Source organism: Rhinopithecus roxellana, chromosome 7, assembly GCF_007565055.1.
Source record: "Rhinopithecus roxellana isolate Shanxi Qingling chromosome 7, ASM756505v1, whole genome shotgun sequence".
Classification (NCBI taxonomy): Eukaryota; Metazoa; Chordata; class Mammalia; order Primates; family Cercopithecidae; genus Rhinopithecus; species Rhinopithecus roxellana.
The window spans coordinates 67427606-67452748 of record NC_044555.1 but is presented as its reverse complement, the minus strand read 5'-3'; the positions used below and the strand labels follow the sequence as shown (position 1 = coordinate 67452748).

Here is a 25143-nt window from a genome sequence, read left to right as displayed (position 1 = left end):
AGAAATCTTCATATTGAATGCAACCTAGCACAGCGGCAACACCCAGAACCTCACTCCCTGGCTGCTCCTGTGCCTGCACTGTCTCTAGTTGCATTTTGTTCCTGACAAGTCTAACATGTATAGGGAGTATAGAGAGCAGAGTAGGTGCTGGGAGTTTGAGGGCAATATACAAAGGAGCTTAAAGTCGCGGTTTGTCCCTGCCTTCCTGGCTTCCCTCTAGGTTGGTCTCTAGTGAGGGTAGGCGCTGGACAGGTATTTGTTGAGTTTGGGGCAGAACGTGGGAGAAGCTGTCTCTATAGATGACCGTTTGCTGTCGCACACCTTCCTAGGCAGTTTTTGTTTAGTCCTTTTCTCGGACGACCTCCCCTTGCCCCCAGCCCTCATCTTCATTAAGGAATGACAGGGTAGCACTAAAAGCATCCGCTGCCAAGCACGGATTCAGTGACAACCTCTCTCCACCTCTCTTTTAGCTTTCTCATTCATTAGCACCCTTTCCCTGCCTCTTTTCCCAGCAAAAAACTGGGAAAGGCTCCCTGCGATTACAAAAGAAGGAAAGGGGAGCGGCCAGAGTTTCGAGCCTCTTGCGGGACAACGAGCGTGCAGCCGTGGACCTTTTGTCTCCAGCCCCTTTCGCGGCTTGGTCGCGGCTAGGCGCGGAGGCGACGACCCCAACCAGCCCCGCCTCAGCAGCTGCAGCCGGCGCACCCCGCTCAACCCCCCGCGCCCTCTAGAATCCCGGTGCCCGCCCGTTCGCCGTGACGCGGTCCGCGCCGCGCGCATGCGCCGCTCAGCCCGCTCCCCTTTCCCTGGGCCACCGCCTCCCGACGGGCTAGAGTGGGCGGAGTCTGTGGTTCTGGAAGCCGCGCCGCCGACGGGGGAGGAGGGCGTGTCTGCGCGAGGCGGGTGCGCGGGGCTGGCTAGCCGGTCGGCTGCTGAGGCGGAGGGGCGGAGCAGAAGGCGGCGGCCGCGGCTCCCGCCCGCACAGAGCGCCAGTCCCGCGAAGCCCCCTCCCACTCCCGGGCGGGCGGTGGCGGCTGCGGGAGGAGGAGAAGGAGGAGGGAGCGTCTCTGCCACCGCCTCCTGGTCCCCAGCGCCGATCCGCCGCCGCCGCCACCTCCCTCCGCGGCGATCCTCCCTCCGCGGCGATCCTCCCTCCATGGTCCTGCCGCGGCCCCCTCTGTAGCCCGAGCTGCTCCGCGACGCGACGGAGCCGGCCTCGGACAGAGGGAGCGGTCGCGGCCTCGCGGCCCGCGCGGGCTGACGAGCGGAGAGCGCGACGCCGCGCGGTCCCCGAGGATCCGCACGCCGGGCAGCGCGGCCCGAGCAGCGCGAGGAGCAGCGGGCGGGCGGGCGGCGCCGGGCCCGGGCCGCCCTCGCTCCCGCGCCCCGGCCCCGCCGCCCGCGCCGGGGCGGTCGCCTGCAGAGGAAGGCGCCGCAGTCTCTGGGCCTCGCGGCCCCACTCGAGCGTCCTCGGCACCGAGGGCTCGCGGGTCCTGAGGGGAGGAGGCGATCCCGGGGCTGGGCACTGAGCTCTTGGGCGCCCACACCCCCGTTTTCGAAGCCCTCCACGCTGCGGCCGCTATCCCCTCCGGACCATGGCCGACGACGACGTGCTGTTCGAGGATGTGTACGAGCTGTGCGAGGTGATCGGAAAGTGAGTCTCCACGCGAGGGAGCGGGAGTGTGGAAAAATGCATTTCAGTGATGCCCCGGTCTTCCCGCACCCGCTCCGGGCCTGCCCCCTGCCCTCCCTCCTTCCCCTCTTCCTCTCTTCCCCTCTCGTCCTTCTCATCTTGGAGTATTTATAGACGTGTACCTGGAGCTCCTGCCAGGCGGGGGCCTGGGGGTTCTCAGCGGTCCATTGAGGCCACCGAGCGGAGGCTGGCCACCCCGTAAGGCGTGGGGCCGGCTGCCTGCATTTTATCTGACGGTTGCACAGGGACGTGGCACAGCCGATTTTATAGTTGCTTCAGTTGGGGTTTTTGTTACCTTGCATGTACCACAGACCATTTTTGAAAAGAGCAGCTTGCATTTCCTTTGCTTGTGTGGTGAGAGAGAGAGAGTGAGTCCAGGGTTTTAATTGTGGGGTGTGTGTCTATTGTGCGGGATATTAGACAGATGCCTTTGTGTACACCCCATGCCCGGATTGGAGGGGATCATTTAAGACGGGGTGCGTTCAGTTTCAGCACATTCCCTCCTGGTGTACATGAACGTGGAAAGAGTTGGGGGCATTCGAATTTTTAATGCTTCGTTATGCAATGACTGTTCAATCAGTGCTCGAGGCTCCCCTCGACTGTTGTTGGGATGGTGGTTAGCGTGGTAGAGCCGTCTGCTTTGAGTCACCGGGCTGGTCTAGAATATAGAACTGACAGTCCAAATGCTCATCCTTTCATCTGTGTTGTATAATTACCCTGGGGAAAAGCAGGGAATCAGATTAATCACAGTGCTGATTGAGAATTAAATCTGCAGTTCCTCATCTAATTGTCCATTCCTTAAATCTATTTTGAATAGTTTCCTTTTCATTCTTGTCAAACAGTATTCCAAGTGCACAATCCTGCTAATTTGCTTGTGAAGGAAATGCTGGCAATCTGAAGTTGATTTCCTAACACAGCGTGTATTCTGTGGCTTTAGAAGTTGAGGAGATAAGATTTAAGAGCAAATTTTTGCTTAATAAGGATCGCTAGAGCTACCATTGAAATATCTTACCTCTTTTTTTTTTGGAAGCGGTGCTTTATTGTCTATTTTAAGGTCCACAGTTGGGAAATGAAACCAAGACCTTAGAGCAGTTGGCCCTATCTCTTTTAAGTTGTCTGCAGTACACGATTTCAATTTGAGTGCTAATTTGTTTCCTTTTCTTTCCATATTGAGGTATTACAGTGTTGCCTCACATGGTGAAATTGTGGGTAGAGCTTGCTGCACACTTTACTCAGACCCAATTCATATGAGGACGTGTTACTCCTTGCCCTATTGTTACATGACCAGCCAGACTGTTAAAAGGAAAGTATCCAAATGTGTCCTGTTAAAGTGGTTGTGGAAGTGTTCTAGAACAGCACTGTCCAAAAGATATATTATGAGCCACATTTGTAATTTAAAATTTTCTAGTAGCCACATTTAATAAAAACATATAGGTGCAATTAATTTTACTAAAATATTTTATTTAACCCTGTAGATCCAAACTTAACACTTAAACATGTAATCAGTATGAAAAAATATTAATGAAGTATTTTACATCTTTTATGCTAAGTCTTTGAAATCCCAATGTGTATTTTACCCTAACAGCACATCTCAAATCTGACACTAAGCTACATTTCTGATGAAAATCAGAAATACTTAATCTGTATTTAGGTTTCATAAAATGTGCATTTGCAAAAGTAGATTTACATACCCAAGTTACCCAATATACATACCCAGTATACATAAAAGTTTTCCAATAACCTAATCAAGTACGTTTTTCTAAATTTAAATTTTAATTAATTAAAATTAAATAAAATTCAAAATTCAGTTTCCCAGTCGGACCAGCCACGTTTCAGGTGCCTAGTAGCCACATGTGAATAGCACAGTTCTAGAGAGAAAAATGTATCAAAAATCTCCTTGGTTTCCTCATTCTTAGCAGCACCCAGTGAAGATAAATTAGGTGTTTCCCAAGAGCCTCCAAATGACCGTATGTGTGGGTGAATTACGTTTGTTGCATCTTAGTTATAGCTGATGTAAACGAACTAACAAAGTCATAATTGGAAAATGTGAGATTAAAATGTTAATTATATTGTGAAGATGGAAAATAGCCATCACTGAATCAGTTTTGGTAACTAGTTCTGATTCCTTAAGGTCTGGAAGGGCGATGATGTGATCTCTTTGGATATCAAAAAGAAATGGTCAGAATCACATTAACACAGTCAGTATTCTGCTGATTTGTAATTGATAGAATATTTTCAGGAAACACCCCTGGGAGAAGAAAATTCATCTTTTCTGGCTGTTTCAGAGCAATAAAGAGGGGCAGCAAGCTAATTTTGAGGTGATAGGTACTGTATGGCCTCCTTAACTACTATGAACTGTGAAATCTCATTCATATTTGAAACTAATTCAAATCTGACTTGGTCAGTGCCAATTATAAAATGCCATTACATGAAATAATGAATTCAAGCTAGCCTTATTGTTAAAGAATGTAATACTAGTGTTCGTCAACCTGAGTAAAGGTTGAAGGTTTCTCTAGTAAATTGTCTTAGTATATATTGATCTGGAAATTGAAATTAGCTTGAGATTTTCTTGCAGGGACCTTGACAGCATACATTTTTAACTTAGAATTTGTTCACCTCTGAATTTGAACAGAAAGCCCTTGAAGATGTTCGCACGTACTGAAAACCTTTTTATTGATTTCTATCCAAATTCTATGGAATTTTGTTTTCTTTTTTACCAAATTAGTATCACAAGTTGTTTTTTACCACTAGATCTTAATAGGTTTAAATTTTTACTAAGGCACTTTAAAATAGATTTCACTTTTCAAGACTAATTGAACTCCCACTCACTCCTCTACCTACGCAACCACCTACTCACTTACCCTCTGTGTACTTGGCCTTAATTGATGGCATAAATGAAAGTTCTCGTCAAATTTAGACTCTTCAGTGTGTTTTTTTCCCCCCATTGGTTGAGAAAGACAACTTCTAGAGTTAATGAGGTTTTGAAATATAAGATCATTATTTGGAATATGTTTTCTTTCCAGTGGCTGCAGCCTTTACCCTTGTTAAAGCTGTCTTTGAGGGAACGTGTGCCCAGTTTGTTACAAATATTGGAAGGATGTCGTTTTCCTTTTTAAAAATTAAAACTCTTTTTCCTGTGTTTCTCATTTTTGAAAATCTTGCAGAAACTCCTTTGAATGCTTGTTGGTTCTATAACATTTTCTATGTAACTATCTTTCAAATGACTGAAACAAATCTCCAATAATACGACCTTATCGTACGTAGTCCCAAAACTTCTTGTCTTAGCAAATGTAGCAATTACTGGAAAGGAAAGGCGTTATGCAAATAAGGTTAATGACTAATTTTTATGTCATGATCATTTACTGTATCTTTTACAAGTATAAGTAAGTGTACAACCGGTAATACTACATGAAGGAAATTTAAGACAATTCATCCAAATTAAAACATAGAAAAATGCCTACTTTCTTGGTACAGCAGTGTCTGTGAAAGAGAATAACAAAATACACACCATTTTTACCTTGTGTTGGTACCTTTGCCTTATTATTTAGTAACCTGTAGCTTCTGACTTTCCTGCTCTGATAGGACGTACACTAAAATTGGAATGATGCAGCATGACCCTTGCTTAAGGATGACATGCAACTTTGTGAGGCATGCTGTATTTGCTTACACCTCGAGAGCACTTATATTTAATTACAGTTACTTATTTATGGATCTCTCTAGTTCACTAATAAGGAGCTTCTTGAGGGCAGGAAATGTTTCTTACACATCTTTCTCCATTAACACAGTGCTTGCAATATAACAGCCTTTCATTAGCTGTGGAGTGAATTGAGTAGTTTTAATAAAATCTCATTAAAAGGCAAAAAAGCATGTTTATCAACCTCAGAGCAATTATTGTCCCAAGAACCTGCATTAAAGTAGTGGTCCTCCACCTGGCTGCATATTAGAATCATCAGGGGAGCTTTTAAGAAAGATCAATGCCAGAGCCCTGTGTCAAAGCAGTGAAATCCGAGTTTCTGGGAGTGGGTCCTGGTCACTGATATTTTTTAAAGCTCTCTGTGTGATTCTAATGTGCAGCTATGATGGGGAGTCATTGGCTTAAAACTTAGATTATGTATGTAATATTTTGGGACTGGCTTTTCAGAGACTTGCAATTCTTACAAAGTGGAATAAACTCTTTTTGGAAGGTATCGAATGAAGCTAAATGGCTAAAACATGGATTTTATCTTCTGTGCACTTGTGTTTCTCAGACTTATTGTGTAAGAATTTAGTTTTAGCTTGTGTTTGGCTTTGATTTCTTTGGCCTTTTAAGATCCACATTGATTTATGACACTCATCTAATGCTAACGTGGCGATTGTCTGATGTTTGGAACAACACAGAACAAGGATTGCTTCAATAACAGTTGATGATGGTTTCCCACTATAATGACTTGATTTAATATTAAGAAATTTATCAGTTTAGTATGGATTGTGTTTGTACATACACTCTATTAAAAGAGTATGGTTAAGTTGCTTGTATGCTTTAAATTACATACTTGTGATTCCAGTAATGCTGTTAGCTGGAGAATTGAGTTAATGCAGTCTTTATGTAAATACTGGATTAATAATATGTAAAGTATATAATTCAGCATACAGAAAAATTCAGCTTTACTAATTTGTACTAATTACTATGACTTTCACATGTATTGATTCACACGGTGATTTGGGTTTCTAGTACCATAGAGAGAATGTCGCATTGTGTTGAAAAAATGTTTCCTGGAAATTTTAACTAGACTTTGTAGGTAAACTAGTTTTTAATGTTAGGAAAAGATCAAGTGTTTGCCTAAAGGAACCAAGAATTTTCCAGAAATGAGTAGATATTCCAAAAATACCAGTGGTCGTGAAAGAAGTGCATGATCACAGTGACAGCCAAGTAACAAGGTAAAAGAAGTGATCAGCAGCTAAATTGTTTGTAGCCCAGAAAGAATGCAAGCCATGGGAGTTAAGCTGTACCTCTACAGAGGAAAAACCTTTTGAACTCAGGATGTGGATCCTACAGATAGCAGGCCTCAATGGGAGTAGGGAAGCAATATTGATTCCTGATGACGGAGTTTGATCCTAGGACCATTTGGAGGGAGAACAGAGCTACGCCGTTGCTTTTCTGCATGTATACAACCTTCTGGAGTCTCTTTGTGTCTGCTTTTTACAGATTGCTTTAGGGCACGTTGTTTGAAGTTGTCTTCATAAATACTTCCTGTGGACTCCCTTAATTTTTATGACCGTAACACGCTTCTATGTACTTGACATAAGCAGTTCAGCTCCCTCCATTGTTTCCTTGTATCTGCAACAGTTTCACCTGATGAACTATGCCTCAAATGTCCCTAAATTGTGTTCCTGGATATTTCCTTTAAGCTGAAAATTCTTCTGTCTCCAGCTGTAGTTCTACTCAATACATTAAAGAAGCAGGTATACCTTGCTTCTTGACATTTTCACATTTTAAATGTGGTAGGAGTACTGACTGCATTTAAAGGAACTTTGACATAAGGTTGTTTAAAAAGCTTTTATAACTTAAAGCTTACTTTGTAAAGGGAATTGACATTTATCCCTCTAATGTTAGGCATTTTGGATGTATTATTTCATTTAATCGAACCCGTTTTACAAAGAACACTGAGATTCAGAGGGGGTGATCAGTAATTCACCCAAGATCACATGGATTCCAACACGGTTCCATGGTTTTAAAGTCTATTCATTTCGTGCTGCATTCTGCTGCTAATTCAAGTTGTGAAAATACTGCGTTGGATTTTCTTAAAGACACATGTCTTCATTTTCAGAGTTTCTATGCTGCAAATTTTAGTTGTTTGACTTTCTGGTTAAATTTCTTACCTCTTCAGTAGAGGTTCCATATACTATTCATTCTTTCATCTCTTTCTTTTTTATTTTTGTCTTTCTCTTTAATAAAACATCAGCATTTGTTACCAAACTAACTGGTAAATCTATGTATTGTTTAGCAATGAAAATATAGACTCTTGGCCATCTGTCCAAAATATAATTTGTTTTGGAACTTTCTCTACTCCTTTTACTCTCCAGATTTTTTCTTTCATTTCCCCTTCCCCAGCAGACAGGATAGTTGATTAATTACTCCTAACTTGCCAGACCAGAAGTAATAAGGTTTCAGAGGCAGATGTTTGTTGGGAGTGGGGTGGAGTGGTTTCCAAAGGATAGTTATTCCTGTATCCTGTGATAAAAATGTGGAAATTGTTCTCTCTAATTCTGAAAACCATGTAGTGAGCTGCAGCTGCTGAGTCTGTGAGCTTCTAGCTGTTTGCCAGCACTGTACACCTTCAATAATCAAGAGACTGAGTTAACTATTGCAGAGCAGGTACCTGACCCCAGCCAACAAGCTGATGGGGTGTGCTGTTCTCACATTTTTTGGTTTTATTTTTTAGTTGCAAATGACAGTGAAGATTCTAGAACCACCAATATGGCTCTGGATTTATGCTATAGGATTTAAGATGCTACAGAATTTGCTCTCCTTTCTTTCTGTCCTGGAGCCACTATGGTATTGGTTGTAGAGCCCAAGTCAGTATAGAGTCTCTGACTTCTACCCTGGGAAAATTTCATTTCTGAAGCTAGTTTGTTTTGAAGTTAATATGTATTTCCAACATTTAGATTTAACAATTTTGTGTTACTTTTCTTTATTAATTAGTTTTTATACAGTAAATTACAAAAGTAATGATGCACATAGTAAATTTTATTTTATTTTATTTTATTTTTTTTGAGATGGAGTCTTGCTCTGTCTTCCAGGCTGGAGTGCAGTGGCACGATCTCAGCTCACTACAACCACTGCCTCCCGGGTTCAAGTGATTCTCTTGCCTCAGCCTCCCAACAAGCTGGGACTACAATTGTGCACCACTGTGCCCAGCTAATTTTTTTATTTTTATTTTTTGATGGAATCTCGCTCTGTTGCCCAGGCTGGAGTGCAGTGGCGCAATCTCGGCTCACTGCAAGCTCCCCCTCCCGGGTTCACGCCATTCTCCTGCCTCAGCCTCCTGAATAGTTGGCACCACAGGCACCCGCCACGACGCCCAGCTAATTTTTTTTTTTTTTTTTTGTATTTTTAGTAGAGATGGGGTTTTACCATGTAAGCCAGGATGGTCTCGATCTCCTGACCTCGTGATCTACCCGCCTCGGCCTCCCAAAGTGCTGGGATTACAGGCGTGAGCCACCGCGCCCGGCCTAATATTTGTATTTTTAGTAGAGACGGGGTTTCACCAGGCTGGCCTCTTAACTCCTGACGTCAGGTGATCCACCTGCCTTGGTCTCCCAAAGTGCTGGGATTACAGGCGTGAGCCACTGTGCCTGGCCGTAAAATTTAAAATATAGGTGATACAAAGATAACCAGTGAGTCTGTCTCAGTTCTCCTATCATCCATATCCCCATTCTCTAGAGTAACCATTGTTCAGTTTCTTCTACATCTTTCTGGAAGCTTTTTGTTTAAAAGTGAGATCATATTTGTATAGTATGCTGAAATATTGATTTTTCATTAATAATAGTATATACTTGATGATCTTGTCATATCAGTTAATGTATCTGTCTGTCTCTATCTTCTCTTTAACTGCTGCCCAGTATTCTGTTATATGGATTGTTACTTTGGCTTTGGATTGAGTGTAAGCCATTTGTAATTGTACATTGCTGGAAATGCTGAACTGGAATTTGGGTTAGAGGTATGGAATGGCAGTGAAGATTTGGAAGTCATCTGTGTGGAAGTAAAACTGAGTGAACGAATTCTTGGGGATTGACTGCTCTAGGGCTTGTGGTTTGGAGTATAGCTCATAGAGTTAGAAGAATCGGGATAATGGACTGCACAGAAGTTTAAAAGTGAGGGGAGGATCAATAATGTAAAATGTCAATATTCTCTGAGGACTAAGAACACGCGTGGCTATAACGGAGAGATAATTTAAAGCCCTTATCAAAATGAATATTATGTTTAATATTCGATTCATGATGTGTCTGAAAAGCTGGGTCAGGCTTCTTTTCTGTGGATACTAGTAATTTTATCCTATCTCTCTGTAAATCTATCTCAGAACCAACATATTTAGGGTAAAAACGAAGATTTCTTTTTCACTGTAACTGTGTTTTGCAGATTTCTGATGGCTGGCTTTTAGATAAAATCATTTGGTTTTCCTAAGATTATGTCCTTTTCATTCCTGAGCTTGTGCGTGACTGTCAATTAAATGGAAGCCTTTCATGAAGTAACAAAGTAAATTTTAGATACTTTACATTCACTCTAAGTTCTTGGTATGTGGCAAACCACTGTTATTGTCTTGTATCTTTCTACGATAGGAAACTGAATTATTTCTAGCCTCAAGAGTTTTTGTCCACGCTGGATGAGTGTAGTACTGTCCTTCTCTTTCACGTTCCTCCTCCCGTCACTTCCTAACTAAATTTGTTTATTGGCTATTTTTGGTTGCCCACATCCATTCACAATAAGAAATGATTGCTTCATTGTACGTAAGCCAGTTTTTTGGTATCTAAGTGCGTGTTATTTCACTTCAGCTTCTTATATTCTATTTATTACTGGGCTGTTGTACATTGTTTTTCCCCCAATTTTTGTGATTTCTTTTAATATACTTTTTTTTTCCCTTTTTGCTTTGTAATCATTGTTTTGAGTATTTGAATTATTTGCAGGTAAGAATGAGGATTGTTCTGTCTCTCATGCAGTTTAATAATATCCAAAATATACTATGTTCGGTCTGTATTTCAGGCTTTTAACTCTGAAGTTAGAGTGTTTTGGTATATTTAAATCTAGGATAGAAGTACGCTGTATTACCATTCACCTACATGCAGATTTTAATGTTTTCTTAAATTAAAGGATGATAATATTCATTCAGTTACAGAGGTCTCTCTATAGTCCTTCCATGGTGTGCAGATTCCCATTATACTACTGCTGTTTCATAGACTCTAATTTGTGTTTTTAGAAAACATCATTGATTCTCGGCCTTTTTTCTTACCCTTGGTATGTGATTTCCCCTAAACATATGGATTGCCGTTGCTCCGTGGCTTGTTAGGCAGCCCTCTTCTGATCTGGTAACCTTTGGGCACAGTGTGGCTCTTTTCTTCTTATTTATAAAAGGAATGATAGCTGCTTCACAAACCATTTGCATGGATTAGTGGATTGTAAAGTGCAGCATAAGTATTTTTTATTTCTAGAATGTCTCAGATACTCAAATTACTTTTGGCAGTTATATACGTAAGTTTCAACAATTTCCAAATGTGCACATTCTCAGTGCTAAACACAGGCTCTATTACATAAATAATACGGTGAAATGAACATTCTTTTCTACCATGTGTGTAAAATTGTTAGTGGTGCTAACTTTTATTCATTGTTCATTCTTGCATTCATTTATAGCTCTGAGGCCCTGGGCAAGTTAGTTAGCCTCTCTGACCCTCAGTTTCTTTAGCTGTAAAATGTGGTTAATGGTATATACCTTGTAAGGTTGTTGTGAGGATTGAATAGCATGATCTATGTGAAATGTCTAAAGGTTGTTATTATTTTAATTGCCATTGTCATTATTATTCACCAAACACTTGAGTTCTCTGGCCTCAAGGAGCCCAAATGACTTATTCACACACTCATGCACATATCCTCTGCATAACTTGGTAACTAACAGACACATAGTAAAATATTTGGTCAGCAGTTGTTGAATGAGTGAGTACATTAACTGAGAAATCCAGAGACTGTGTGACCACCTAGTAGGAGAAGGAAGTTGGGGAAATCTTTACAGAGGAGGTGAGGCTTGAATGATTTGCCAGTCTTGTCCTTGGGTAACTCATGTTATCTTTATAGGCCTGTTTCTTCATTTATAAAAAGGAGTAGAGGAATACAAGTAGGGAAAATTAAAGAAATTTTAATAAAGTTATATATATAACTTTTAAAAAGTATGACTTTCATAAATTATATATATTATATATATATATAAATTACTTGCAAGAGAGAGGGAGGGAGAGAGGGTCTCACTATGTTGCCCAAGCTGGTCTCAAACTCCTGGCCTCAGGCAGTCCTCCCGCCCCAACCTCCCAAAGTGCTGCGATTACAGGTGTGAACCACTGCACCCAGCCTAAGAAATATGTTGAAGAGTGCTTTGTGTCTTTTTAAAAACCATCCAGGCCCAGTGCAGTGGCTCATGCCTGTAATCCCAGCATGTTGGAAGGCTGAGGCGGGTGGATCACTTGAGGTCAGGAGTTTGAGATCAGCCTGACTAACATCGTGAAACCCTGACTCTACTAAAATACAAATATTAGCTGGGCGTGGTGGTGCATGCCTGCAATCCCAGCTACTTGGGAGGCTGAGGCAGGAGAATTGCTTGAACCCGGGAGGTGGAGGTTGCAGTGAGCCAAGATTGCGCCACTGCACTCCAGCTGGGGCAACAAGAGCAAAACTCTGTCTCAAAAAACAGAAAACAAACAAACAAAAAAACCGTCCAGTGAGCTGTAATCACTTCACTGCACTCAAACCGAGGCAACAGAGCAAGACGCTGTCTTAAAAAAATTCTTTTAAAACTGTCATTGCTCTCATTGTTCAACTCCCACTTATGAGTGAGAACATGCAGTGTTTGGTTTTCTGTTCCTGTGTTCGTTTGCTGAGAATGATGGTTTCCAGCTTCATCCATGAGAACATATGGGCACAGGGAAGGGAATATCACACATTGGGGCCTGTCAGGGGGCAGGGTAGGGGAGGGATAGCATTAGGAGAAATACCTAATGTAGATGACGGGTTGATGGGTGCAGCAAACCACCATGGCACATGTATACCTATGTAACAAACCTGTCTGTTCTGCACATGTATCCCAGAACTTAAAGTATAATTTAAAAAAGTAAAAACAAAAACGAAAAAGCCAACAAAATTGTCATTGCCTCTTATGTACATAGAAAAGATAGTATTGAGTTACAGATTTTCATAATTTGTTTCCAAGTCTGTTCTAGATTATAATTCTGTAGTGTTGTGAAAAACTCCCAAGGTTATGTTAAAAGAAGGAATTTTTTATCACACTTCTTATGTTTGCGTCTAGACAATTGACAGATTAATTAATTGTTCATAGTGTGAAATTTCAAGACTGAAAAAAGGAAAATCCCAGAATATATATTTCAGAAACACCCATATATAGGATTTATGAATATTATAGTGTTCCTTTATGTAACTTCCCCAAATTTTATTACAACAGCAATTTCTACGTCTTAACAGTGAGCAAAATGAGGTGGAAAGATTCCGAAGTTGTAGTCTCTGACATGATTGGGCACTGAATTTAAGTAACCTAAATCCACAGAACAGCATTTCATCTACTAATTCTTATTACATTGTCAGGTATAAGAATGATCATGTTGAAATTGAGTGGTTGGTCTGTTTAGATCACTTCTATGGAAATACTGCTTAGGCTGATTTCAGAAATCCTTGGACAGTATTATTTATATTGCATTATTTAGGTTAGAAATTTTTGCTGACTTCCATCTGAGTTATTAGTTCAAAAGCAGAATCATCAGTCTTTACTTATATAGAATCTCCACTGGTCCTCATCGTAGGCTTAATATCTTCTTAACTGGGTTTTTGTTAGCAGTATAGTGTGGCATTAAATTTGAGACTATCTTTTTAATAAATTTTTTTAAATTTTGTCAGTTGTAGAATAATTAGATATTTGTAAAACAAGCAAGAAGCTGTTTTCACTGAGGACTTTCTTTAATTACATTTCATATAAATTTAAGAGAACCGTTACTAGAATATTAAAATCACTCGTTAAAGTGAGAATGTATTTCACATAATCAACATACATAACATTTTTAAAAGCATGCTAAAGACGGAAAAAACCTTTACCAACCAAACATTATAGGCAATGCTTTAAAAAAAAAAAAAAAAGAAAACATTTTGCTCTTATGGATGTGAAAGTGAATCTGTGTAAGTATGTATTCAAATGAAAATATTCATTATCATTGCAGAAGGAGTGTGGGTATCTGGAGAGGGAGCATTCTAAGCTTGCTGCTCTACTTTTTGGATTATCTACATTAATATTTCTCCCATTGCTGAGTATTTCTGTTATACTGCGGGATCATCACACTTCCATAATCTATGACCCACTTGCTCTAATGGTAGAATGGGCTTTAAATTGGCATCTGATTAAAGTTCAGGCTTCTTAGTTAGACTTGCCTGGGTGGCTTCAGAATTAGGCCCACAAATATGAATATGGACTTGAAGATCTTACTAGAACAATATTTTCCCCGATGAAGACACATTCATAAACATGGTCCTAAAAAGATATGTGTAAGTTGGATTTGAAAAATGCGATTTAAGAGTTACTAGGAAAAAGGGATTTTAAGGACAATTTTTAAATAATTTGCATGATATCACCAGTTGATCTTTCTTCAGTTTCTTCATCTTGTAAAAGAAGGATAGTAATGGCTATATTATCTACCTCATGAGATTCTCATGCACAGAAAATTACATAATTCTTAAGTCTTAAACTACCTTACGTATATTATTATTTCAATTTTATTGAAATAAAACACTTTTTTTTTTTTTTTTTTTTTTTTTGAGACGGAGTCTCACTCTATCGCCCAGGCTGGAGTGCAATGGTGCGATCTCTGCTCACTGCAATCTCTGCCTCCTGGGTTCAAGCGATTCTCCTGCCTCAGCCTCTCGAGTAGCTGGGACTACACACGTGCACCACCACATCCGGCTTATTCTTGTATTTTTATTACTGACGGGGTTTTGCCATGTTGGCCAGGCTGATCTCAAACTTCTAACCTCAGGTGATCTGCCTGCCTCGGCCTCCCAAACTGCTGGGATTACAGGCATGAACCACCGTGCCTGGCCCAAACTAAAACACTTCTAATGGACTTGTACTTTGGCCGGGCGCGGTGGTTCACACCTGTAATCCCTGCACTTTGGGAGGCCAGAGCGGGTGGATCACTTGAGGCCAGGAGTTCGAGACCAGCCCAGGCAACATGGTGAAACCTCATCTCTACTAAAAATGTCAAAAAATTAGCTGGGCATGGTGGCGTGTGCCTGTAATCCCAGCTACTTGGAAGGCTGAGGCAGGAGAATAGCTTGAACCTGGGAGGCAGAGTTTGCAGTGAGCTGAGATCGTGCCACTGCACTCCAGCCTGGGCGATAAAGCGAGACTCCGTCTCAAAAAAGGAAAAATGAAAAGCAAGAACATGGGCTTTGTTGACTTTGATTTTGTAAGAATCATTTACTTTTGCCTTTAAAACTGATTTTATTTTCTTGTTTGATTTATAGACATTAATACTTCTCAACTCCTTATAGGGCTTAGAACATGTTAGGTGAAAATATTGAATAAAGAGATTGAGAATGAGTTATGTTTATTTTACTGTTGGGGCAATGATAAATTTACACTGATGTCAAAGTAAAGAAAGACTCCTGAGTATTTTTTTCCCCCAGCTTCTTTTTAAATTGCTTAATTTTGTTGGAGCTTTGATGTTTGGAACTTACTACACGTGAAGAACGTTCCATCTGATATTGAACATCCTGTTTAGTCAGTGAGGTTTAGATCAGTGGTTTTCAAAGTGTGGATCTTCTGACCAGTAGCAGCATCTGGAAACTTGTTAAAATGCAGATTCTCAGGCCCTGCCCTGGCCCTACAGAATTAGAAGCCCTGGGGTTGGAGCACAACTATTTCTGTTGTAACAAGCCCTCCGAGGGAATTCTGAGGCACACTCAAGATTGAGAACCACTGTCTTAGAACTTTAGATCAGGGGTCAGTAAACTATGGTCCGTGGGCCAAATCATCCTACTGCCTGTTTTTATAAATAGTTATTTGGAACACAGCCACCGTCATTTATTTAAGTATCATCTGTGGTTGCTTTTATGCTATGGGGCAGAGTTGATTAGCTGTGACAGAGACCAAATGGTCCATACAGCCTCAACTATTTATCCGGCTTTTTACACAAAAAGCTTGCCAATCCCTACTCAAGATGAAGCCTTCGTGCTGTTTTCTTTCCTTTAATTCTGAACTGTGAACCGCTAAAATCATTAGGTAAACACTTGTGTTTGCCTTTACACCTGACCCTCCTCTTTCTACAGGTCCATTCTTCTCTCTGATATCAAATTATCAATTCAGTAACTAGAGACTTGTAAATGAAAATAACATACTACTCTGCCCTTTCCTTTTCTGTTAGGTAATGGTGGTAGCCTGTTTAACAATTCTGTGACCTTTTCTCACTGATTTTGTGCTGGTGTCCTTGGTTTTTCTGTACTCTAGTGTAATCTAACTTAATCATGTATTATAATCTTCATTTTTCCCAATTCTTACTGCCTTTTTACTTCCTCAAGAGAAAACCGACCTTGTGACTCCTAAGTTTAGGGATTCATGTGAGATGTTTGGTATGGTTTTTTTTTTTTTTTTTTTTGAGACAGAGTCTTGTTCTGTCGCCCAGGCTGGAGTGCAGTAGCACAGTCTCAGCTCACTGCAACCTCCGCCTCCCAGGTTCAAGCAATTCTCCCTGCCTCAGCCTCCCGAGTAGCTAGGATTACAGGCACCCACCACCACGCCTGGCTAATTTTTCTAATTTTTGTATTTTTTAGTAGAGTCGGGGTTTTGCCGTGTTGGCCAGGCTGGTCTTAAACTCCTGACCTCAGGTGATCTGCCTCCCTCAGCCTCCCAAAGTGCTTGGTGTGTTCTAAGCCAGGGGTCGCCAACCCTTGGGCCTCTGACCAGTACCGGTTCATGACCTGTTAGAAACCAGGCCACACAACAGGAGGTGAGCAGCAGGCCAGCCAGCATTACCGCCTGAGCTCTGCCTCCTGTAGAATCAGTAGCGACGTTAGATTCTCATAGAAGCACAAACCCTATTGTGAACTGCGCATGCGCGGGAACTGGGTTGCGTGTTCCTTACGAGTATCTAATGCCTGATGATCGGAGATGGAACAGTCTCATCCCGAACCCTCCCACCCCCACCCCTGGTCCCCGTCGTCCGTGGAGAAATTGTCTTCCACAAAACCAGTCCCTGGTGCCAAAAAGGTTGGGGACCACTGTTCTAAGCCATTGAAATAGTGCCATCCCTTCTGGAAAATTGTTACCCTTGTCCTGGAGTGCTGTAGTCACTGGTATTTCATCAGGATGTTAGTGAGCACATAGATATTGAATATTTTGGGCAATCTTAGACTGTTTACTGGGAGAGTTTTAAAAGTTAGCCTTCCCACATCCATCCAAGGATGGCTATTTCTCTTTGTAGTTGGAATGTCATGTTGTACTCTTGATTCTCCTTTGTACCTGCTCTCAGCCATTAAAGTGATTGGTGGTCAACTTCGTATAAAATACAACTGAATTTTACCATTGTTCTTATTGATGCACTTGAATGTTTCTGTTTACGCATATCACTGAGGGAAGTATAATAGCCTTTGAAAGAAAGGCCTTCTTATAGTCTGCACTGGCTCTGATAGCAAGGTCGGGCAAAAGTGGTGTTTTTGCAGTTGTGACTCCATGATTGTATTTTTCCTTATGTAACTGATGTTTTAAGTCAGAAAATATGACTGCCAAATGATACTGAGCTGTATTACTGGTGAGTTTGTTTGGTTCCTGATTGCTTTCAGTACATCTGGGTTGAATACTTTAGTAGTGGATGCTGGGGAAGATACAGGAAATAGTGAGCTGGAGACTGGAAATTATTGAGTTAGACATTTAATTTAGGCTTTCCCAATCAACTTACTTCATACCTTTTACCCTGCTTACTCATCCTAGAGGTGAGGAACAATGAGAAGAGGGGTCAGGCAAAGGCCATCCCTCAGAGTGTGGTTACTTATGTCTGTCGCCAAAAGCAACCTACCTACTGGAAAATTTGAGCTTTACGGTCTTCTGCAATATAGTGTTGGAAATGCAGTATTTTTAAAATTAAATTGTTATTTATAGCAGTGAATAAAATGTGAACTCTTTAAAAGAGAGTAGTGTTACGGTCCCAGCCAGCGCAGTAGCCACCCACATGAATCATCTGAACAACCGCCTCATTTCTGTTTTATCTACCTGAAATAGGGGTCAGTGGTAGGTGATGATGAAAGTTTGGGAAATCATGCCATGCATTAGGCAAGAGAAATGCTGTGGTGACTCTTGTTGTGTTGTCCTCCCCTCATGTGCATAGGAGTCTGGGGCAGCCCCAAGAGCTAGAGGTAAGCTTTAATAATTTCCCTGGGTTCCTTGGCAGCTGGCCATGCTTAGGAGCTGGGTGCTACTTCCAGTGTAGCAACTGCTGTAGAAAAGTTCTGCCAAATGTGTAGATTTTGAGCCATTTTAAAGGATATAATGTATAGATTCATTTTTAGTAGGCAGAGAATATTATTTAAGGGTACTTATGCTGCAGTATTGGATAAGGTTCATTGTGAAATAGATACTACAACAAGGCCTCCATGTGACATAAACCTATTGGAGCTTGTGTACTTTTAAAATCATATGTTTAATACATATTTTGAGCTTCATTAGGTCAGGATTCTTGGCTGTCATAGTCATTGTTGTATCTCTGCAACCTAGAGTAGTGTCTGGTACATAGTAGATGTTCAGTATATAGTTGAACCAGTTCAAACAAGGGGAAGAAGTGGCTGAACACATTAGAAAAGAAAATTTATGGCCTATAATGCACAAAGTCAGAAGTTCATATTTTCTTTTAGTGCTAATATCTTGCTGCTTCAAAACCATTTAGTTCTCATAATGTTCTTTTGAAATAGGGTAGTAGACTTAGAATTGTATAGTATATGCCGAACATAGTAGTGGAATTCTGAGTAATACCTGGTTTCCCTAGTTGAGATCTGTAAGACCAATGCTCTAATTAAATCAGATGAAGGAAAGAAGTCTCTTAAGGTTGAAATGGAATGGAGAATTTTATAGTGAGTGAAATTGCTAATGAGTGGCTTACTTGATCTATCTAAAACTGTTTCATTGTTTGTAAAATGGCGACAGTAGACTTTAACTGATAGTATTGTTATGAAGATTAAATAAGATACTGAGTATGAAGTCCCTGGAGCCTTGCAGGTGCGCAGTGAGCATGAATTGTTTTCAACATCAACAGTAATTTTTGAGAGCTTCCTAATCAGTCACCTAGCTAGTCCCACCCAGCCTTGGGCAAAGTGAAGGGGCCACACGCCAAATCCTGCCATCTGGTTTATATTGCAGCCACTAGCCAGATGTGGCTATTTCAAGTTAATTAAAATTAAAATTTAAAATTAACTGAACAGACATTTCTCCAAAAAATTTATAAATGACCAATAAATACACAAAAAGGTGCTCAGTGTCGAGTCATTATGGAAGTGCAAATCAAGACCAAATGAGATACCACTTCACGTGCACTAGGATGGCTAGAGTCAAAAAGACAATAACAAGGGTTGGCAAGGATGTGGAGAAATTGGATCTCTCATACATTGGTGGGAATGTAGAATGTTGCAGCCACCATGGAAAACACACTGGCAGTTCCTCAAAAAGTTAAATACAGAGTTTCCATATAGCCCAGCAATTCTATTCCTAGGTATGTGCCCAAGAGAATTAAAAATGTATATTTACACAGAAACTTATACATGAACATTCATAGCAGCATTTCATAATAGCCGAAAGGTGGAAACAACCCCAGTGTCCATCAATGGATGAATGGATAAACAAAATGTGGTAGTTGCACGCAATGGAATATTATTTATAAAATTATTTATTAAAATAAATTAAGATAAAGACACATACATATGTCTGTTCATCACAGCACTATTCATAATAGCAAAGGCATGTAATCAACCTAGATGCTGTCAATGGTGGACTGGATAAAGAAAATGTGGTACATTTATACTGTGGAATACTATGTATGCAGCCATAAAAAAGAACAAGATTATATCCTTTGCAGCAACATAGATGGAGCTGGAGGCCATTATTCTGAGTGAAGTAACGCAGGAACAGAAAACCAAATAGCGCATGTTCTTACTTATAAGTAAGAGATAAACATTGAGTCCAAATGGACACAAAGAAGGGAACAATAGACACTGGGGCCTACTTGAGGGTGGAACATTAGGATCGAAAAACTATAGGATGCTATGCTGATTACCTGGGTGACAAAAATTATCAGTACACCAAACCCTTGTGACATGCGACTTACCCATGTAATATGTGTCCCCTGAACCTAAAATAAAAGTTGGAAAGAGGAAAAAAAAGATCACTTTGGGAAGAATTGATAGCTTAAATGATTGCATCATCCAATATATGAACAAGGTATATCTCTATTATTTGGGTATTGTTTAATTTCTCTCAGCAGTGTTTTGTAGTTTTAAAAGTACAAGTCTTGTACATCTTTTGTCACATTCTTAAATATTTCATGTTTTATGCTGTGGTCAATCTGTTTTTCATTTGAATTTCTGATTGATTGTTGTTACTATATAGAAATGTAATTTATTTTTTGTATATTACTCTTGTGTCCTGCAACTTTGCTAGACTCACTTATTCTAGTAGAATGATGTATATTGCATTGGATAGTCTACATAGATGATCATATCATCTGTGAATAAAGACTTCCTTTCCCCCAAAAAGAAATAAAGTACAGATACACGGTGCAACATACATTAACTTCAAAAACATTATGCTGAGTAAAAGGAGCCAGACACAAAAGACCACATATTGTATGATTTCATTTTTAAGAAATGGCCTCAGTAGGTAAATCTGTTGATATAGATGCTAGATTAGTAGTTACCAGGGACTGGGAGGAGGAGAGTGTGGGCAGTGACTACTAATAGGTATGGGGTTTCATTCTGAGGTTATGAAAAGTTTAATGGAATTTAGGTAGTTCTTAGTGATCATGGCACAACTTTATGAATATACTAAAACCCACCAGATTGTATACTTAAAAAGGGTAAATTTTATGGTATGAATTATATCTCAATAAATGTTATTTTTAAAAATTCAGTTCCTTAGTTACTTTAGCCACATTTCAGTTGCTCAGTAGCTACATGTGGCTAGTGACTGCATGGTAGACAGTGCAGATTTAGAATGTTTCCGTCATCACAGAAAGTTCTGTTAGACAGCACTGATCTAAGAGTCTCAATCTGAGACCAAAAAATCAAGGAAGAAAAAACAGTCTAAAAAACACAGGGAATGGAGAACAGATTATGTTTTGAAGAAATGTTACTTTGGGGTAGTTTTACCCTTTGTTGCTCTTTGACTGTTCTACTAGGAGCGCTCAACATTATTTTCATTTTATTCTCAAAACAAATGCATGTGGTAGGTACTGTTATACTCATATTTTATGAATGAATTAATTGAGGCTTTAATGAGTTTTAGGATATTTGTGTGGTAAGGTAGAGCAAAATTTCTAACCTAGGTACATAATCTCTGTTACATTGTTTACCTCTGTTTATGGTATTTGATTTTCTTACCAACCATCCTCCACTCCCACTTTGTTGCTAGCCCAATAGAGCTATTTTTGGTACCCTAAGTGCACAGTTCTTTTTGTGCCATAGCAGGTGCTAGTCCTCCTTCCTCCTGCCATCTCCCAACACTAGTATGTGCATGTGTACACATTTACTGGCCCCACTTACCCGAAAGCATAGTGCACATCTCTCTTCCTTTGTGAAGCTATCTGATACCACAGTTTTAGGGGCTACTCTCTCACCTGGTTAAGGTTACATAATGTCGCAAGATATAAGCAAGAATGCTGACAGGATTCTTGTTGTGACACTATGACACATTGAGCCCAATTCATAGCTGCTGTGTTGGTGACTGTAACAAGGAAATGGTCTTCTAGTCCAGGCCCTTGGCTCCCATTTATACATTATCTCCTTTCCACTCACAGCCTTCTTTAATCCCCACCCTCACTGCTACAGTACCTGACTGAACTTTGCCTTTCTTTGCCTCTTCATATGTTTTTCTGCTTAAGCTTTTTAAACTTGATGAAATACTGCCATGTTTTTATATTTTTCTGCTCACAAAACCCTTAATGGTAAAGATACCTGACTGAATTCTGAAGTGCTTTCGTGGCTTTGCCTGATTCTGAGGTCATATTTTCTAACTTTATGCTAACATCAGTTTACTCTCTTGTTTTATATGGAGTGTGTATTCCTATAGCTTCTGAAGAAAGGTTTAATGGGAAGCAAATTTTGAGACCACATGTAGTAGGCTAAATCATGGCCCACCAAAGATGTACACATCCTAATTACTAGAACCTGTGAATATGTTACTTTACATGGTAAAAGGATCTTTGCAGATGTTATTAAATTTTGGATTTTGAGATGGGGGATTATCCCAGACTATTTGGGTGGGCCCAATTTAATCACAAGAGTCCTTATACGAGGAAGGCAGGAGGGCCAAAGTAAGTAAAAGGAGACACGACAATGGAATCAACCAGAGTTTGGAGTGATGCACTTTGAAGATGGAGGAAGAGGGCCACAAACTGGAGAATGCAGGCAGCTTCAAGAAGATGGAAAAGCTTCTCGCCTGAAGCCAACATCTTAATTTGAGATTTCTGATCTCTGATCAGAACTGTAAGAGAATAAATTTGTGTCATTTAAAGCCACTAAGTTTGTGGTAATTTATTACAACAGTAATAGGAAATTATGAATACACCATGTATAAAAATGTCATTATGCCCTTTGACTTGATTGATAGTTTATGTAGACCTAATATATATGTACATATACTAGTCTCTATGGCTCCATGCTGCAGTGGACCCAGGACCCAGGCCCACCATCCATGGACTCAGGTTCCAAGCCCACCCCAGCAGACTTGGCCTCCAGACTCACCCTGGTGTATCTGGGCTCCAGGATCATCCCTGGTTGTCTCAGACTCCAGACCTGCCCCTGCATTCCTAGTCTTCAGACCTACCTTCATGATCCCAAGCACCAAACCTGCTTCCTTGAATCCAGGTGCCAGGCTCATTCTAGCACCAGGCTAGTCCCTTAGGACTCAGGCTCAAGGCCCAGTGCAGCAGCAGGTTGAGCTTTATGGACCCAGGATTCACGCTGGCCCCTGTGAATACAGGCTTTAGGCCTGCCCTGCATGCCCAGTTGACAGGCTTACCTGAGTGGAACCTGGCACTAGGCTGGTCCCCATGCACACCAGGATTCAGATCCACCCCAGCAAACTCAAGCCGTAGGCCTGTCCTAATGGACCCAAGTTTCAGGATAGCCCACCTGAAAACTCCAGCAGCAAGCCCACCTGCCAGACAGCCCTCCAGAATTTCTGGACAGGCTGACTGCTAAAAAGCTTTTCCTGCCAAAGCCAGTCTGTGAAGACTGCAGGTGCCTACTTCTTTTTTTTTTTTTTTTTTTTTTTTTGTTCCTTTTTCTGAGACAGGGTCTCACTTTGTTGCCCAGGCTGAAGTGTAGCGGAGTGATCACAGCTCACTGCAGCCTTGACCTCCCAGGCTCAAGCAATCCTGCTGTCTCAGCCAGTCCTACTGCCTCAGTCTCCTGAGTAGTTGGGACCACAGGCAAGTGCTACCAGGCCTGGCTAATGTTTGTATTTTTTGTAGAGACAAGGTTTCTTCAAGTTGCCCAAGCTGGTCTGGAACTCCTGAGCTCAAGCAATCCACCCGCCTTGGCCTCCGAAAGTGCTGGGATTACACGCGTGAGCCACCGTGCCCAGCCAAGTGCCTGCTTTGTAAAATGTGCAGACACTCATGCAAGGCTGCAGAGATCACCAATAATCAGGGAAACATGACATCACCAGAGGAACAAAATGAAGCACCAGTAACCAGTCATAAAGAAATGGACATCTATGAATTGACTGATAAAGAATTCAAGGCCAGGTGCAGTGTCTCACATCTCTAATCCCAGCACTTTGGGAGGCCAAGGTGGGTGGATCACTTGAGGTCAGGAGTTTGAGACCAGCTTGACTAACATGGTGAAACCTCATCTCTACTAAAAATACAAAAATTAGCCAGGTATCATGGCATGCGCCTATAATCCCAGCTACTTGGGAGGCTGAGTCAGGAGAATTGCTTGAACCTGGGAGGCAGAGGTCACAGAGAGCCAAGGTCATGCCACTCCTCTCCAACCTGAGTGACAGAGCAAGACTCCGTTTCAAAAAAAAAAGAAAAAAAAGATTTCAAAATAATCAAATAATCATCTTAAAAGAAGTTCAATGAGTTAAAAGAGAATACAGATGGACAACAAAATCAGGAAAACAATACATAAACAATATGAGAAGTTCAACAAGGAAACCTCAAAAAAAAAAAAAGAAAGAAAAAAACCAGAAATTCTAGAACTGAATAACACAGTGTCTGAGCTGAAAAATTCCATAGAAAGCTTCAATAGTAGACTTGAAGTAAAAGAAAAAATTAGTGCGCTCAAAGATGGGTCATTTGAAATTACCCAGTTAGAGGAAGAAAAACACAACCAAATGAAAAAGAGTGAAGACAGCCTATGGGAGTTATGAGATACCATCAAACAAACCAGTAAATACATATGAGATTTCAGATGAAGCAGAGAAAGAAAAAGGGGAAGACAGCTTAAAGAAATAATGACAGAAAATGTCCCAAATCTGAAGACATGAATGAACATCCAGATCCATGAAGTCCAAAGAACCTCCAACTAGATTAAAGAGATCTTCACTGAGACACTTTATAACCAAATTCTCAAAAGTCAAAGATAATTTTGAAAGCATCAAGAGAAAAGCAAACCATCACCTACAAGGAAACCTCTATAAGACTGTCAGTGGATTTCTCAGCAGAAACTTTCCAGGCCTGGAGAGAATGGGATGATATATTCAAAGTGCTGGAAAAAAAAACAAAAACAAAAACCTGTCAACCATGTATTCTATACCTGGAAAGGCTGTTTTTCAGAAATGAAGTAGAGATGAAGACTTCCCTGTGGGAGTTCATGTCCCACTAGACCTATTTTACAAGAAATGCTAAAGGCAGTTCTTCAAGTTGAAAAAAAAGGACTCCAACAACACGAAAACATATGAAAGTATAAAACTCACTATAAAAGTAAGAATATAGTTAAATTCAAAATACTCTAATGCTGTAATGATGGTGCATAAATCTTTCTTAATTCTAGTATAAAAGTTAAAAATAAATATTAAAAATGACTAGTCGCAATAATTTGTTGACATGCAGTATATACAAGATGTAAATTGTGACATCAATAATAGTGGGGCAGAGGAGAAAAAATGTCGTACTTTTGTATGTGGTTGAAGTTATCAGCTTAAGATATTTTATAATTATAAGATGGCTTATGTACACCTCATGGTAACCACAAAGAAAAAATCTATAGTAGATTCACAAAAGATAAAGGAACAAAGCATATTCTTACAGAGAAATCATCAAATCAGAAAGGAAGGGAGCAAGAGAGGAGGAGTGGAACAAAGGAACTACAAAACAGAAAACAAGATATCAGTAGTGAGTTTTTACCCATCAATAATTACTTTAAATGGCTTAAATTCTTCAATCAGAAGACACAGAGTGAATGATTGGATAAAAAGAAATAAGATTCAACCATATGCTGCCTACAA

General features: G+C 40.5%; 1 protein-coding gene and 1 pseudogene across 8 annotated transcripts in view; both read left to right on the top strand.

The window, feature by feature from the left end:
• The first annotated feature begins 988 nt into the window (after positions 1-988).
• CASK (calcium/calmodulin dependent serine protein kinase) overlaps positions 989-25143 on the top strand; it is a 403174-nt gene continuing 379019 nt past the window's right edge. For 7 of the 8 annotated variants that reach the window (XM_030933848.1, XM_030933849.1, XM_030933847.1 and 4 more), the window contains exon 1: positions 989-1654. In XM_030933848.1, the coding sequence (XP_030789708.1) occupies positions 1596-1654 (59 nt within the window). In that variant the 5' untranslated portion in view covers positions 989-1595. The remainder of the gene's footprint in view (positions 1655-25143) is intronic. The other variant, XM_030933846.1, reaches the window with a different exon arrangement.
• On the top strand, positions 5261-5356 carry LOC115898866 (annotated as a pseudogene).